Genomic DNA, 16356 nt, shown 5'->3' on the forward strand with positions numbered 1-16356 from the left:
TATTTATTAGCTAGTTAAAACTACTGCACACCTCAGGTATCTTTACAGAGGATAGGTTAGACAAGCTGGACTTATTTTCAGTAGAGTTAAGGACTTGATCCTGAAAGTTCCAGACACCTCCGTCAAGATCAAACTGGCACTATTGTAAACTAGGGATTGCGCTTTTAGGGCAAATAGAACATTACAGCGCAGTACAGGCCCTCCAGCCCTCGATACTGCGCCAATCTTGAAAACAATCTGAAGCCCATTTAACCTACGCTATTCCAGTATCATCCATATGTTTTATTTATCCAATGACCGTTTAAATGCCCTTAAAGTTGGCAAGTTATTACTTTTGCAGGCAGGGCATTCCATGCCCTTACTACTCTCTGGGTAAAGAACCTATATCTATCACCTCTCAATTTAAGAGCCAAGGAAAAAGACTCTGTGTCCACCCTATCTAATCCTCTGATCATCTAGTATGTCTCTCAAGTCACCTCTTTACTTTCTTTTCTCTAATAAACTTTAACTTTCGTTAAATAGCAAGAGAATTTGTCCTGATGAGTTCAAGATGAAATGCTTTGGCAACATTTTTCTTTACATCGTATTAAAATTCTATACTATCAAGGAATGCATCTTTGCTAAAATATGTAAAATTTCTAAGGGAGGAGAGTATTGTAAAAACAGAACAAAGATAGATTTTACTCTTGATTTCCATTAGATGCATAGAAGCCTATTTTTGTTTTTTGAAAAGTCTTCTTCCAAAAACTATATCAAAAATTAAATTGATGCATACCATTAGTGAGAGAAATATTCACAGCAGATCAGCCCATTCAGAATCTTTTCCATTAGTGTGGTATATACAGCACTATTTACATATATCAATTTTACCTCCAAATCTCTAATATTCACCTAAGCATTGTAACTGTTAAAGAAATGGGAGGTCAGGAAATAATGTTGAGGTTTTCTATCTTAATAGTTCATTCTGATACATTTTAGCATCCAGACAGTAATCAACCCAGCTCAGAGCTAAGATTAATACACAAACCTACTTTTCCTCCATTGTTATTTACAAATAAAAGTATTGTTACATAGAGGTTTAGATTTAAACCTGTTTCTTCTGCACAACTATCATATCTTTGTAAGCCTTTGAGTGGTTGCAGTTATCACAAATTTTTTTTTAAAAAAGTTAGTTAAAACAACATGAATAATTTTTAATTTATCCAGCCTGAAGATATGTACACAAGTTACAACATTCAAACTGGCTATTTAGTCTAACCGATGTCAGTATTTAAGTTCCATTTGAGCAAAATGTACCCACTGCCTCAGTTTCTAAGCCTGGAAGTGAACTTCAAGTTCAAAGCAAGTTTCTCCTGCCTTCCATTTTAAATCTGCTACATTCATTTATGTATCTACCAATTCTTGTTTTTGATCTCAATTATTTGCTTCTATCTACCCCATCCCAATCTCATAGTTTAAAAATTTGTCCAAAGATAATACGCTTGTTAAATGTGATAATGGGAACTGCAGATGCTGGAGAATCCAAGATAATAAAATGTGAGCTAGATGAACACAGCAGGCCCAGCAGCATCTCAGGAGCACAAAAGCTGACGTTTCAGGCCTAGTCCCATCAGAGGCTGATGAAGGGTCTAGGCCCGAAACGTCAGCTTTTGTGCTCCTGAGATGCTGCTTGGCCTGCTGTGTTCATCCAGCCTCACATTTTATATGCTTGTTAAATCTTTGTTTTATTCTGAATGTTTTTCAAATTATATGTACCGATCATCATACGCAAATAATGTAAGTGCCTAGCTTGTGTCCTATTGGACTGTATCTTCCCCAAAACTTAAGCTTCATTTTATCTCATTTCACCTTCCACAAAAAGGACGGACTGTGGTCTAGGCAGGATGGTAGCAAGGAAACAAAATAACGTTTCCAACACTTCAAGAAACCTGGCCAGGAATGTAATGCAGTTATATGGGTGTTGATGCCATCAAATGCCACCTTAAAAATATGCTTCCTTATTTTGAGCTCCACCACCTTAGGGAAAAGATGCTACCTAATCTATACCCCTCATGAGTTTATAAACCTCAATAAGATCAACCTTGCACCTCCCAATCTATCCAGTCGATTTTTAAAAACAAAACTCAAACCCTCCATTCCCAGCAAAATCCTGGTAAATCTTTTCTGAACCTTCATCAGTTGATAATATCCTTCCAATAACTGAGCAAACAGAACTGAATATACTGTTCCAGAATAGCCTCCACCAACATCCTGTACAATCTCAACATGATATCCCAACTCTTAGAAGTCTGAGCAATGAAGGCAAGCATGCTAAGTGCCCGCTTGACCACTGTCTACCTGTGATGCAAAATTTCAAGAAGAACTATGTACCTGAAGCACTGTCTCTATTCTCAAACAATATCCACACCCTCCCATTAACTGTACAAGTCCTGACCACATTTGTTTTACCAAAAAAACTCGCATTTATCCAAATTTAACTGTATTTGCCACTCCTCAATCTAAATGGCCTAATTGATCAAGATCCTTCTGTAATCTTAGATAACCTTCTTCACTGTAGACTATACCACCCAAACTTACTACTTACTTACTAACTACATTGTCATTTATATAAATGACTTGAATGACAAACAGTGGACCCAGCACTGATGCTTGTGGCACACCACTGGTCAGAGGCCTCTAGTCTGAAAAATAACCCTCCGCTACCACCCTCTGTCTGTTACTGTTGAGCCAATTTTGTATCCAACTGGCAACTTCACCCTGAACTCATGTGATCTAACTTTACTAATTAGTCTACCACGCAGAATCTTGTCAATGGCTTTAGTGAAGTCCAGTTATTGTTTCTTCAATACGCGGGATCGTAAAAACTGTGCACATCTTTTTGCATCTTAAATGGCATTTTAATTAAAAATTCTTTACAATTAGCTATATTATTTAAAAAACTTGAAGACTAGATATTGATCTGTATATAAAGTGATCACAAAGACACACAAAAGACATTACCGTTATAACCTCTGATAAACAAATTTAGGTGTTATACAAATAGATATACAAAGGAGGTAGAAATTTCAGGCTTTTAAAAAAATGGACCACTAATCCACAGAAAATAGGACGACATTTAAAGTCTATTCAAAGGCACACTAATGAGAGATTTTTTTCTTAAAATAATGTTTTCTAGTGCTGTATGGGAACACGTTCTGTAATCTTAAACTGCAAGATACATTTGCAGAAATTTGCCCAGGTTCAGGGTAAGTAATTGAATATTCCATTGTTTTAGTAATTCTAATATTTACTAAAGTATGTGTGGTGGACTGTGGGAGAAGTCAATTATTACAGTGCATTTACTATTCAAACAATTTAGTAGTAGGAATTTTCTAAAGTACTGCACTTATCTACATCTCTATTTGAACATCACATAAATACAGCTCTAACAGCAAACACAAATCGCATTGCTGAGTAAAAGTCAAAATGTTAAAAATGTCATATCTTACTTTGCTCAGTTGGCATTAAAATGTGTGCAAGTCTAACCACTAGAAAAATTATACAAAACAATTGGAATAATACATTTATCTTGTTACTTGTTCAATACACAGGTACAGTATCAACTGCTTTTTCCACAGTGATCATGGAAAGCTGAAGCTTCACAGCTATTTGCCAAGAGAGTTCACTCAAATGTAGTCACTGCAGCACTTTGATTTGTATAGAGATGTTGATGAGTCAAATAATGCATGCATTTCTACAAGAGGTCCCAGTGCTGGATGTAACAATCAGTTTTGCTTTAGATTTCATTTTTGGCTTCATTGTTATTTAAAGCCTGTTTTCTCTCAGCAATGAATGGATACATGCACTTATCTGCTCCCAAAAATCGGTACATGCAGACAACAGCTTCCCATGGCATAATGCTGAAACAGAAGAAAAAATTGTTTTTAAAATGCAAAAAGACAATCTCCCTCTTTAAACTTACGGCCTAAAATATGAATATTCAAAACAAATGTTTGTAAATACTAAATGAAAGAAGAAAGGAAAAAAAACGCTGTTGCTGGAAATCAGAAACAATATCATGAATTACCAGAAAAACTGGCAGCATCTGTGGATAGAAAACAAGAGTTAATGTTTTAGATCCACTGACCCTTCTTCAGAACTGATCGTAGCTAGGAAGAAATTGGCATATATGCTAGAGAAGGGGTGGAGGGGGAGGGGGAGGGGGAAGTAGTAAACGATACCTGGTGGAGGAGGCCCGGAAAGCGAGAAAAACAGTTGCACAGATAAAGGACTGTGTAAAGGTCAGGCTGAAAGAATGAATAATTGCTAATAGCGTCAGCTTTTGTGCTCCTGAGATGCTGCTTGGCCTGCTGTGTTCATCCAGCCTCATTTTATTATCTTAATTGCTAATAGGGTCCATTAGGGACTGACAATGGGTTGTATGAGGTAGCGGCTGATAGAATATGGAATGACAAGGCCTGGTGTGTGGGGTTTGGGGTTAAGGACATGGGAGAAGATCCTCCAGCCCTAAAATTACTGAACTGAATTGGGTCCAAAGGTTTAGGGTCCCAAGGAGAAAGTGAGGTGGTTTTTCCAGCTTGCACTGAGCTTCAATGGTTTTGGAGGGTGTGAAGTTTGGAAACTGAACACGGGGGAAACATCAGTATTTTTAAAATGTTCAAAAATCAACATTTTCTGCTTCTCCTTAAATTCAGGCAGCAAAAGGTAAGATACAGCAGGAAGCTGTTCACTTCACCACGACCTTGCAACTATTTGTTGAAGAATGCATTTCTCGTTAATTCACAAGTGAAATCAGATGGGAGGTAGAGTGGTGGTAGGAGTGAGAGACAGTAAACAAACATCAGTGGGGAGGGGAGGGTGCAAGTAGGTTCAGTACCCACAATCACCTCCATTCAAAATTAGGTGTTTGGAAATTAACAAGTGGTCACTTAAGGGTAGTATCATCACAAAAGAAGATGATGTTGCAGATACATCAGCAATCAGGCTTTTATGGATCTGATGATGTGTTATTAAATGAATTTAATAATGATCTCAGAATAAATGATTCCCAAGATAGCTTTAAATTGAGGGGTGAAAGATATAGGACAGATGTCAGAGGTGGTTTCTTTACTCAGAGTAGTAAATGAATGGAACGCTTTGCCTGCAACGGTACTAGATTCGCCAACTTTAAGTACATTTAAGTTGTCATTGGACAAGCATATGGACATACATGGAATAGTGTAGGTTAGATGGGCTTCAGATTGGTATGACAGGTCAGCACAACATTGAGGGCTGAAGGGCCTGTACTGTGCTGTAATGTTTTATGTTCTAAAACAGTGACTGTAACATGATAAAATTTAGCATTCAGTTCAAGGGACAAATGCGAGTCAGAAATAACAGCTAAATTTAAGGGTAATTTCAAAGGAATGAGGATGGAGTGGACTGGGAAAGGAGTTTAGCAGCAAAAGGTATTTGCAGAACATGGTCATGAACTATTTTCGTAGAAGCCTGCCAGATTAAAAAAAATATATATCCCAGTGAGAAAGGACAATTCTGGGAAGAGATGAGCTAACCATGGTTAAAGAATAGTAGTACTAGGGAAACCTGTGGAGCTAAAGACAGACATGTTCCCTGAAACAAAAACAAAAGTTGCTGGAAAAACTCAGCAGGTCTGGCAGCACCTGTGGAGGAGAAAATAGAGTTAACGTTTCAGGTCTGGTGCCCCATCCTCAGAACTGAGGACTCCTGTTCCCTGGACCTGACAGGGGTTGGGTATATGAATAGAAAGGGATTAAGAAGGACATAGACCAAATGATTGCAAATGGGACCACATCAGATGGGCATTAGACAGGCATATGGATGCTAGTATAAGGTAGGGGTGGTGGTTAGATAGACACCAGGTTTAGGGTAAAAGTTCGGTACATCATGGGCCGAAGGACCTGTACTGTGCTGTACTGTTCTCTGTTCTGTGGATGGCTCGTCGGCCCAGATGAATTGGACCGTGCCGTATGACTGACTATGTAAACGTGCCAAAAAAGATACATTAATATTCAACACTCTGGAGTTGGCTAGTTAAGGGGAAGAAGAGCAAGTGCTATCATGTTGCTTTATTAGTTTTCTAAATTTGTCAGATTTAGAAAACTGACTTACTCTTTTGCAGGAGAGTAAGTTAATTATTTGGTGAATATCTGCTAAGTGACTAAGGTCTATTCTATTCTTAAGGTTCACTGTAGTATATAAATGGGTGGCAAGGTATAAAACTATTATTTTTATTCAATTATATTGATTCAAGTAGTTAATTAGAACACATTAAGGATAGCAGAACCCCTGATATTTCATAGCTGCAGCATGTCGGAGTTCCTGGATGCCAGTTTGGTCCAGTGCAGTCACACCTGCAGTGAGTAGGGAGGGGCACTATTACGACATGTCCAGGGTACTGTGCACAATACTCTAGGTGCAGTCTCATCAGTGGCTTGTTAATTTGCAACAATACCTCCTTAGTGCTACCTTGCTGAATGTTTAAGGAGAGGCCAGAAATTTTTGAACAGTAAAGGAATTAAAGGTTATGGTGAGTGGGCAGGTAAGTGGAGCTGAGTCTCAAAAAGATCAGCCATCTTATTAAGAGGCGGGGCAGGCTCAAGGGGCCAGATGGCCCACTCCTGCTCCTAGTTCTTATAAAAAGCCAACATTCAATTCGCTTTCTTTATTATCTGCTGTACCTGCACGCTAGTTTTCTGTGACTCATGAAAAAGGACACCTAGATCCCTCTGCACTAGAACACTCAGAAGTTCTCTCTTCACTGAGATAATAGGTCACCTTCCCTTTTTCCCCCCCCGACTAAAATGCATCACCTCACACTTTTCCACATTAAACTCCATCTGCCACATTTTGGCCAACTCTCCTAACCTAACAAGATCCATTTGTAGAGTTCTCATTGCCTCACTGCAATTTACCATCCTGCCTAATTTTGTTGACCAAAAGTTTGGCTATAGAGCCTTCGATCCCTGGGTCCAAGTCATTAATGTAGATTGTAAATAGCTGGCGTCCAAGGCCAAACCCTGTGGCATCTACTAGTTACTTCTTGCCATCCAGAAAAAGATCCCATCTATCCCAACTCAGATAGTCGGAACTGCTGGTGCTGGAGAATCTGAGATAACAAGGTGTAGAGCTGGATGAACACAGCAGGCCGAGCAGGAAAGCTGACATTTCAGGTCTAAATCCTTCTTCAGAAAACTGAAGAGTCCCGACCAGAAAGGTCAGCCTTCCTGCTCCTCTGATGCTGCCTGGCCTGATGTGTTCATCCAGCTCTACACCTTGTTATCTCATCTATCCCGACTCTGGCTGATGGACAGAAGACAGTCACCAATCCAAGCTAAGAATTAGTCCTAGTCCCATATGATCCAACCTTGTGAATTAACCTTTTATGTGGCACCTTTTCAAACACCTTCTGCCTAATATATCTACAGAATCCCCATTATCCACGTTGCTTGTCACATCTTCAAAGAATTCTAGCAAGTTGGTCAAACATAATTTACCAGTCATAAAACTGTTCTGATTCTGATGGATAGCATTTTGACTTTCCAAATGTTCTGATATTGCTTCCTTGATAATTGATTCTAATATTTTGCCAACAACAGATGTTAAACGAACTGGTTTGTAGTTTCCTACATATTGCCCCCTGTCCTTTTTCAAAAAGGACATTACATTAGCATTTTTTCCAATCTACTTTCCTAGAACCTTTCCCTTGTCCAGGGAATTTTGGAATATTGTAATTAATTGATCCTCTATCTTCGATGCCACTTCCTTTAATACTCTAGGATGTAGGCCATCAAGCCCAGGGGACTTGTCTGCCCGTGATCCTAATAGTTTGAAGAGTACCTTTTCCCTATCAAATGTTGATTGTTCTAAGTTCTTCCTTTCTTATTGCTTCTGACATGCCTGTTCCAATAGGGATGATACTATTGTCCTCTACCGTGAAAACCGAGGCAAAGTACTGATTTAGCATCTCTGCCATTTCCATGTGCCCTGCTGTTAACTTACTGGTTTCATCTTGCAAGGGAATAACATTCACCTTAGCATCTCTTGTCCCATTAAAATACCTATAGAAGCTTTTGCTATCCTTTTTGATATGTTGTGCCATTTTTCTTTTGTAATTTACCTTGGCCCTTATTAATTTTTAGTATCCCTTTGTTTATGTTGGAAAGTTTCCCAAATCACCTGGTTGCCACTGGCCTTTGCAATATGGTATATCTTTATATTGCCTTTGATCTCCTTGTTTAGTCAATGTTTTTATTTCCCTTACCAATTTTCTTCCTCACAGATATGTTTTAGTTGCGAGGAATTGAGTAGCTCCTTAAACAACTGCCAACTTACCTTTTAGCTTTCCTACCCAATCTACATAGGCATGAGGACAGATTTGGTCCAAGTAATTTCCTCCGTTTAATTCTAGGACACTTGTGTGGGACCGCACGTTCTCATCCTCAAACTGAATTTTGGATTCAATCATACTATGGTCACTACTCCCTAAAAGGATCCTTAACTACAATGTCATTAATTAATCTCTCCTCATTACCTAATACCAAATCCAGAATAGCCTGCTCCCTGGCTGGTTCCACAAATGTACTGTTCCAAGAAAATCTAATATATTCAATGAACTCTGCCTCCAGGCTACCCTTGCCAATTTGATTCTTTTCAATGTATGTGCATGTTAAAATCACCAATGATTATAACCGTACCTTTCTTGCAAGCCTGTAATATTGCACTGTTTATATTGTGCCCCACTGCAGAACTACTGTTTGGGGACCTATAGATTACTCCGACCAAGTACTTCTTCCCTTTGCTATTTCTTATTTCTACCCAGACTGATTCCACATCTTGATCTCCTGTGCTCATGTTGTTTCTCATTACAGCACTGATCCCTTCCTTCACCAGCAAAGCTACACCACCTCCTTTTCCTTTGTCTATCCCTCTGAAATGTCAAGTACTCTTGGATCTTCAGTTTCCAGCCCTGGTCTCCTTGTAGCTATATCTCAGTAATTACTACCAAATCATACCCTTTTGTTTCTACTTGCACCATTAACTCATTAATTTCCCCCCCCCCTCCCCCCCGAATGCTTCGTGCATTTAGAATCAAAGCTTTCAAATTTGTTCCACTGGTAAATTTCCATATTGTTCTATAAATCCTTGGTGCATAAAAAAGACAATCGCTGGTTCTGGTTCTTATCTTTAACACCTGGTAATCATCTGCCACATCACTAACCTGTGCGCTTACCTCCTCCTTTAATTTGGGTTTTGTGATTTCCCCTACAACCGAACCCACCCTCTTTCCCTCCCTACCACCATCCCCCCCGCCCCCCCCGCCCCGCAAATTTAGTTTAAAGTCCCATCTACAGCACCAGTTATGCAATTTGCTAGGGCTCTGGTTCCAGCACGATTCAGATGAAGACTGTCCCAGGAAGAGAAATGGGAAGACAGGATTAGTGCTGTACACAAATATGTAGCAATACACCACAGTAGCAATAATGGGAACATGGATTTAAAATTGTAAGGGTTGGGCACTCAATACAAAAGGACACAAGGTGTTCAGAGAAGTAGAGACAAAGTGGAAAGCTGGCAGTAATACAAAGGAAAGATTTGGATGTCACGAAATGATAAAGCAGATTGTGCTCAAATTTAGTTGAATTTTTGATGAAGTAACAGAAGTTTGTCCAGGAAATACAGTGACATATTTGACAATAAAAGGCTAATTATCAAAATTAAAGTTTATGCAATAGAAAGTTATCTTGGAGCTGTAAAGAAAGTTGGTTAGGCCACAGATGGAGTGCAGTGTGCAGCCATCACGCTACAGGAAGGATATGATTGCACTGGAGGGTGTGCAAGGAGATTCACAAGGATGGTGCATGGGATGGAGCATTTCAGTTGTGAAGAGAGGCTGGATAAGCTTGACAAATCTACAAGAACTGCAGATGCTAGAAATCAAACAAAAACAGAAATAGCTAGGAAAACTCAGCAGATCTGACAGCATCCGTGGACAGAAAGCAGAGTTAATTTTTCAGGTCCAGTGACCATTCTTCAGAACTGATTTCAGCATATATACACCAACCTTTTCCTAGCTACGAGTGGGATGGAGGGAGGGAAGTGGAGTAAATAATAGGTGGGATCAGGAGACCTGAAGTATACAAGATTGTGAGGGGCATAGACAGTTAATAGAAAGCAGCTGTTCTCCTTCATCACAGGGCCAAGAGGCTAATTAAGCTATAAGGCAGGTGGCTTAGAAGGGATTTTAGGATAAAGCTGTTTCACCCAGGAAGATAGGAGGATCCAGAATGCACTGCCTGGAAGGATAGTTGAGGCAGGAAACCTCAACCTTTAAAAAAGTACTCGAATGAGCACCTGAAGTATCGTAACATTCAAAGCTTTGGGCCTAGTGCAGGAAGGTGTAGGCACTAGTTAATTTTGGCAGTACAGACTTAATGAGATGCAGGGCCTCTTCTGTACAAAATGATATGAGCTGGCATGGATTCAATGGGCCAAATAGCCTCCCTTTGTGCTGTGAACGATTGGTATCCCTCACATTTTGTTAATATGCTTACACTGTTTACTAACAATCAGGAAGCAGCTGTGTTTTATGCAGATCTGTTCACTCGTAGCCTTTCGCACAATGACCTTATCAAAATCCCTTACATGGAATCAAACTGTTCCATGTACAGTGTGTACTACAGATGGCAGCTCAGGGAACAGTCGTCATTAGCATGCAAAGCACACTGGAGGATATCCAACTGTTATCAAAGTTCTGGCAACTAGAGGACATCTGCAGAGACACCAATGATCCAAGTGCTGTTTTTGGTACCATGCTATGCTTCCTGCAGTTTAGAAACCTCCGGTACAGAATGGGTCCAATTTGAGATGTTTTACAAGCAAGTACCAGTATTTTGTTCTTGGGACTACCTCTTCACAGATCAGGAGTTAGGCAGTATTTGTAGGGGGGCAAGTTAGGAAAGTGCACAATTTTTGGCACTATTTCAGAATTGCAGCACTTGTGCCACTCCCCTGCCATAAAATCTCTCCAGTACAAGACAGGAAAAGACTGGTAGTGCAGCAGTACCCTCCAGGAAATAATTGGCAATAAAGCTGGCATGCGTACAGTTACAGTTTTAAGTAATGTATCTTCCTGCTGTTACCAACTGTCAGAAATTGATAAGTCTGTCCCAATGTTTCACAGATAATGTTAGCAAATGTAAGCTTAGTGATGGTTTATTTAACATCTTGTGCTTGTACTCATGTCAGTATAATTGGCCAATTAAAGAATCTTGTGAATTTGTAGTAGCTCTCAAAAAGGGACATTTGCAATATGATCTATTATGGAATATTCATTAAAAAAATCAGTTGGTCATGGCATCACTTCTATTTGAGTAGTTGTACGTTGACTTAATGAGATTTTTTTCCGGTTAGGTTTGTCCTGTTTTACTTCCAAAAAGATGGAATTAAAGCTTGAACAAAGCAATGCTACGTGCCTGCAAACATATGTGCACTACCTCCAGGGAAATTATAAAAACCAGTACAAATTAGAATCTTGCCATTGAAATGTTGCACAAATTAGCTATTGTAAAAACTTTTCTCCCTTTGGCGTCACTTTGGCAGATAATGTAATTCAACTTTTTTTTTCTTATCCTACTCACCTTTTCATAAAGGTCACAGTATACATTAGCCGAGGTGTACAAATCATTGGCTGGTCTGTGAGGATGGCTCTCATAGCTTCTTTCACACAGTACTCTGGTTTCAAAGGTGGAAGGAAGGGCTCAAATTCTTTCCTACAAGAGAAGTTTTAGAATAGTCCTTTTGATTTTTATATATAAATTTTCAATTTTTTTTACTGATAGTTGCAAGTTTTGTAAAGCACAAGGTACTATTAAAGTAACATTTTATATGAAGCAGTTGTTCTATATGCTCTGGTATAGTTTATAGTAGTAGACAACCTACTATCTTCCAGAAAGGAGATTTCCCCACCAAGTTAAACAGCCCAACCTCGTACCACTAACCACACACCTACCCATCCTCATGGGTAGGAATACCATTAGTGTAGGGTTCAAACTCTGTTCTGAATGATGTAGATTTGGAGACTGCCTCCTTGCCCTGCCCCGTAATAAAATCACAGCAGAAGCACAACCTTATTACCCAGAGAAGGAAAAGTACTGAATGAATTGCAGGCACAACTCAGTACATTGAGTTTTGGAGTTGGTATGTCATGTTGCAGCTGTACAGGACATTGGTTAGACCACTTTTGGAATACTGCATTCAATTCTAGTCCCCCTACTATAGGAGAGATGTTGTTAAGCTTGAAAGAGTTCCACAAAGATTTACAAGCACGTTGCCAGGGTTGGAAGGTTTGAGCTATAGACAGACACTAAACAGGCTGGGACTATTTTCCCCAGAGCAGAGGTTGGAGGGATGACCTAATAGAGGTTCATAAAATAATGAGGGACATGGACAGGGTGAATCACCAAGGTCTTTTTCCCCCAAGGAAGGGAGTCCAAAACTAGCAGGCATAGGCTTAAGGTGAAAGATTTAAAAGGGACCCAAAGGGTAACATTTTCACGTGGAGGACATGAAATAGAATGAGCTGCCAAAGGAAGTGTTGGAGACTGGCACAATTACAATATTTAAAAGGCATCTGGATGGATGCAGGAATGGGAGGGGCTTAGCAGGATATGGTCCAAATTTAGGTCTTCTGGTCAGCATAGATGAGTTGGACCAAAGGGTCTGTTTCCATGTTGTACAACTCTTATAACTCTATGAATGCTGCCTTAATGTCACAGACTGATTCTCATCTCACCTCTGGAACCCAAACTGGGTATCACTGAGCAGGTTATTGCTGAGCTTGATAGCACTGTTGATACCTTCCATCACTTTACTGATAATCAAAAGTAGTCTGAGGGGGAATAGTTGGCTGGGTTGGATTTGTCCTGCTTTTTGTCTACAGGACATCCCTGGACAATTTTCCACATTATCGGACAGATGTCAGTGTTGTACTGGAACAGCTGGGCTAAGGGAGAGGCAAGTTCTGGAGCACAAAGTCTTCAGTACTACTGCCGGAAATGTTGCTGCACTTCTGTTCAAAAAAAAGTCAGAAACGTAGGTGTAACATACACAATTCTCTTGTCTCCTGGCACCACTGTCAAATCCAAGATGATTGGAAAATTATAGACAGTGCTTACACGATTTCTGCTCTTACTTCTGTAAGTAATCTTGGATGCACCTTATTTTGTCTAGATGTCTTAGCAGTTATATGTACAGATAGCCTTTCTAATACCAATTTAGCATAAGCATTGAACTCATTTTGGTGCAATGTAGTTTGAAAAGAAGAAACAAATATTTAAAAGGTTCACATCCAATGAAACAATCTAGCTACAGTAGACTGGGAAAATTTAAAATAACTGAAGACCAGCAGGTGTTCAAAAATGTAGTACAAAACCAGTGTGAGCAAAGAGCTCTAGGAACAAAAAGATAAGAAAAAGCACACAGAAGAACTGCATCAAATAAAAAGGCTTGAGATTCTTGTGACTGGAAGAGATCCAGAAATCAGTAAAATGTGACAAAATGTAGGCAAGAACTCCAACAAGGGTTGAAAACAAAAGTGTGATTCAGAAACATTTTTATAAGCCATCCTGCCCAGCAGTCAACCCCCTACCACCTGTCCATGCCTTGTGTCCCTTTACTGCCTTCCATGCTACTGCTACCCTTCATTCTGCTAATTCATAATCCATGCCATCTCTAGCAATTGCCACCTGCCCAGTCAAAAGATCCCTCATACATCCACCCCAAGGCCTCAAACCATCAACACCACTGACCACTCTCATACATCTGTCCCCATCAAGAACCACCTTTCTGTAACTCATGGCCAGCTGTCATCACATCCATATTCCTGCTCCCTTGGATCCCACACCCATTATCTATCCCTTGTGCTCTCACCCAGTTACCTTACCCCATCTCCCTTCAAAAGCACCATCTTGCCCAGTTGTCAACATTACCTATCCATTACCATTCCTCTTTCCAACACTTGCCCCACTAGTCATTACCCACACCCATCTGTGACTCACTCCCAATGTGATACCTTCCAATTCCCCATCCACCTTGCTCACATCATCCCTTCATCACTTAGCATCCTGAACCCCCATCTAGCCATCAGCAGCCTCCCATTGCCACCCATCGTGCCATTCCTGCCCAGCTATCAACACTTTTCTCTTTCACCACTGCTCATGCATTGCCTGGGCACAAAAGATTAACAGGTAATCAAAGAGGCTGTTGAAATGACTGTCTTTACATCTAGATAGAAATGGAAGGAGAAGTCAAATTCATGCTTCAGACATACAAACCTCTTGTTAGATCACATTGCTCAACATATTAAATGCTTGGCACTGCACCTAAGTACGTACACTGGGCTTGGAGGGAGTGCAATGCAGCTTTACCAGAAAAAAGTACATGGACTCCAAGATTAAACAGGGAGAGATTACACAATTTTCTAAATTCCAGAGACTGCAGTATTATTACACAAGAGTCATGAGATCAAAAAAAAAATCAAGATTTAACAAAAGCAGAATGTGGATACTGAAATCTAGGACTGTGACATAGCTAAAATTACAGCTAGACCCAGCCAGACCCCATCAGGAGTGAAATTGGGAATAAATTTCTGCAAAGATTGGTGGAAGGTTTAAATAATAATCTAACATCGCTTGTCATCAATTAGTTTTATGTCGGTAATAGTTTTTGAACATGAAAGATTATCTAGGGAATATGGGACAAAGGTCAGATATTAGAAGTTTAGCAGGAACACTGCTCAGTGGGTTGGGGGAGGAATGTTTTTTTTTCCCCCTAAATGCACCAAAGAAGAAAAAAAGAAGTGACTTCAATTAGTTTTCTGTTGAAAATGAACTAATTTAGCAATTAGTCTATCGGTTTAACAACATTTTAATTTCAGATGTTTGGCCGGAACAATGTTATCTGCTCAGTGTAATTTGAATCAGACATCTAGCTGTGGAAGTGAAAATAAACAATTAGCTGTGCATCAAATACTTCAAACTGTGACTAAAGTAGAATGGACTGTATAAAATCAGTCTGGGAGTTTAAAAATGAATTTACATTCAAAGTGATGACTGAAGTTTTCCCTGTAGGGAAAAGAATATCAGCGGATACAAAAACAGCAGTACAAAAAGAAGTTTCTTAATTTACTTCTAAATAGGGCCAAGTTTGGAAGAAGGACTTATCCTTTGTACAGAAGAAAACTTTGAATGGTCCTCTCCCCAGGTCACTTTCTTCGTCATGGTAAGACCCTTGGATAGTTAAATTTAAAATGAGTGGACAATGGATAGATCAGGTATTTGAAAGCTTATGAAAGCAAGAGCAAAACACACTTGAAGAAAACAACAAGGTATCTTGCAGCATTAAAGAACTTGATCATTAAAAGCAAGAAGAGAAACAAAAATCAGACTGACACGTTTCAAGTGAAATTGGTCCATTCATTTCAAAGGCTCTTTTAGAAAAGTGAACCATTACTGGTAAATTAGGAAAGACATTCTCTAGAAATTCCAGTACAAGCATAAAATAGTTATTGCACTTTTAGTAACACCACATCAGTGCTCAGGTTGAGCTACAAATGTATTTTTAATAATTTTAAAATTTATAAATTTAGAGCTATCAGCACTATAAATCCTTGGTCATTTTGTTTATTCCTGTGAATTGCCATTAACCTAGCTTCAGACAGTGCTTCTGTTCTACACAAATTTCACTTGGAAAAAAGGTTCTCTGTGGTTAGCAGTTACAAAAAAACTATTTCCTATCCTGAAATGCTATAGGTGCAGCAAACAGTTATAAAAATACATCAACACAAATGCTCTACAGCTGTAATAATAACACATAATTACCAAAATATACATCATGGAAAATCAAAGTTTTCAGCTCTTACTTTATTCTTGAATGCTGAAGGCTTACACAGTCATTAAATTTCAGTGTATCAATTTGGCTGGAGTGCACCCATCTCCAAATCACAGGGTTGAGAGTTCAACACCCACTGTGATCCAAACAAATATGAGAAGGGTGCTGCAAGACATTTTGTTGAGTAGGATGGTAAGATGGGAGGGAACTGCTAAGCTGAATCTTGTTTCAGAAGGAACATTAAACAAGGTCCTATTTGCTTATTTTTAAGATGCTGAGTCACCCAAAGATCAAGAAACTGTTCCATATGCTAGGGCAACATTCCTCCCTCAACTATCAGTCAGTCAATAGATTCACTAGTTCATTCATCTTAATGCTGGTTTTGTGGGAGCTCACTGTAAAACAGAAATTATTTTGCAACTATGTAATAATGACATTTCAGGTACTCTG

The 16356-nt window shown here is 39.3% G+C and overlaps 1 protein-coding gene across 1 annotated transcript in view; it reads right to left on the reverse strand.

Moving 5' to 3' along the window:
* Positions 1–2722: 2722 nt before the first annotated feature.
* The window catches only part of LOC125451681 (retinol dehydrogenase 10-like), a 66533-nt gene continuing 52899 nt past the window's right edge, over positions 2723–16356 (reverse strand). Inside the window, exons 4-5 of the mRNA XM_048529151.2 lie at positions 11658–11789; positions 2723–3899 (exon numbers count right to left, since the gene is read on the reverse strand). Coding sequence (XP_048385108.1) covers positions 3776–3899; positions 11658–11789 — 256 coding nt within the window. The 3' untranslated portion in view covers positions 2723–3775. The remainder of the gene's footprint in view (positions 3900–11657; positions 11790–16356) is intronic.

Source organism: Stegostoma tigrinum, chromosome 5, assembly GCF_030684315.1.
Source record: "Stegostoma tigrinum isolate sSteTig4 chromosome 5, sSteTig4.hap1, whole genome shotgun sequence".
In the NCBI taxonomy this organism is placed as follows: Eukaryota; Metazoa; Chordata; class Chondrichthyes; order Orectolobiformes; family Stegostomatidae; genus Stegostoma; species Stegostoma tigrinum.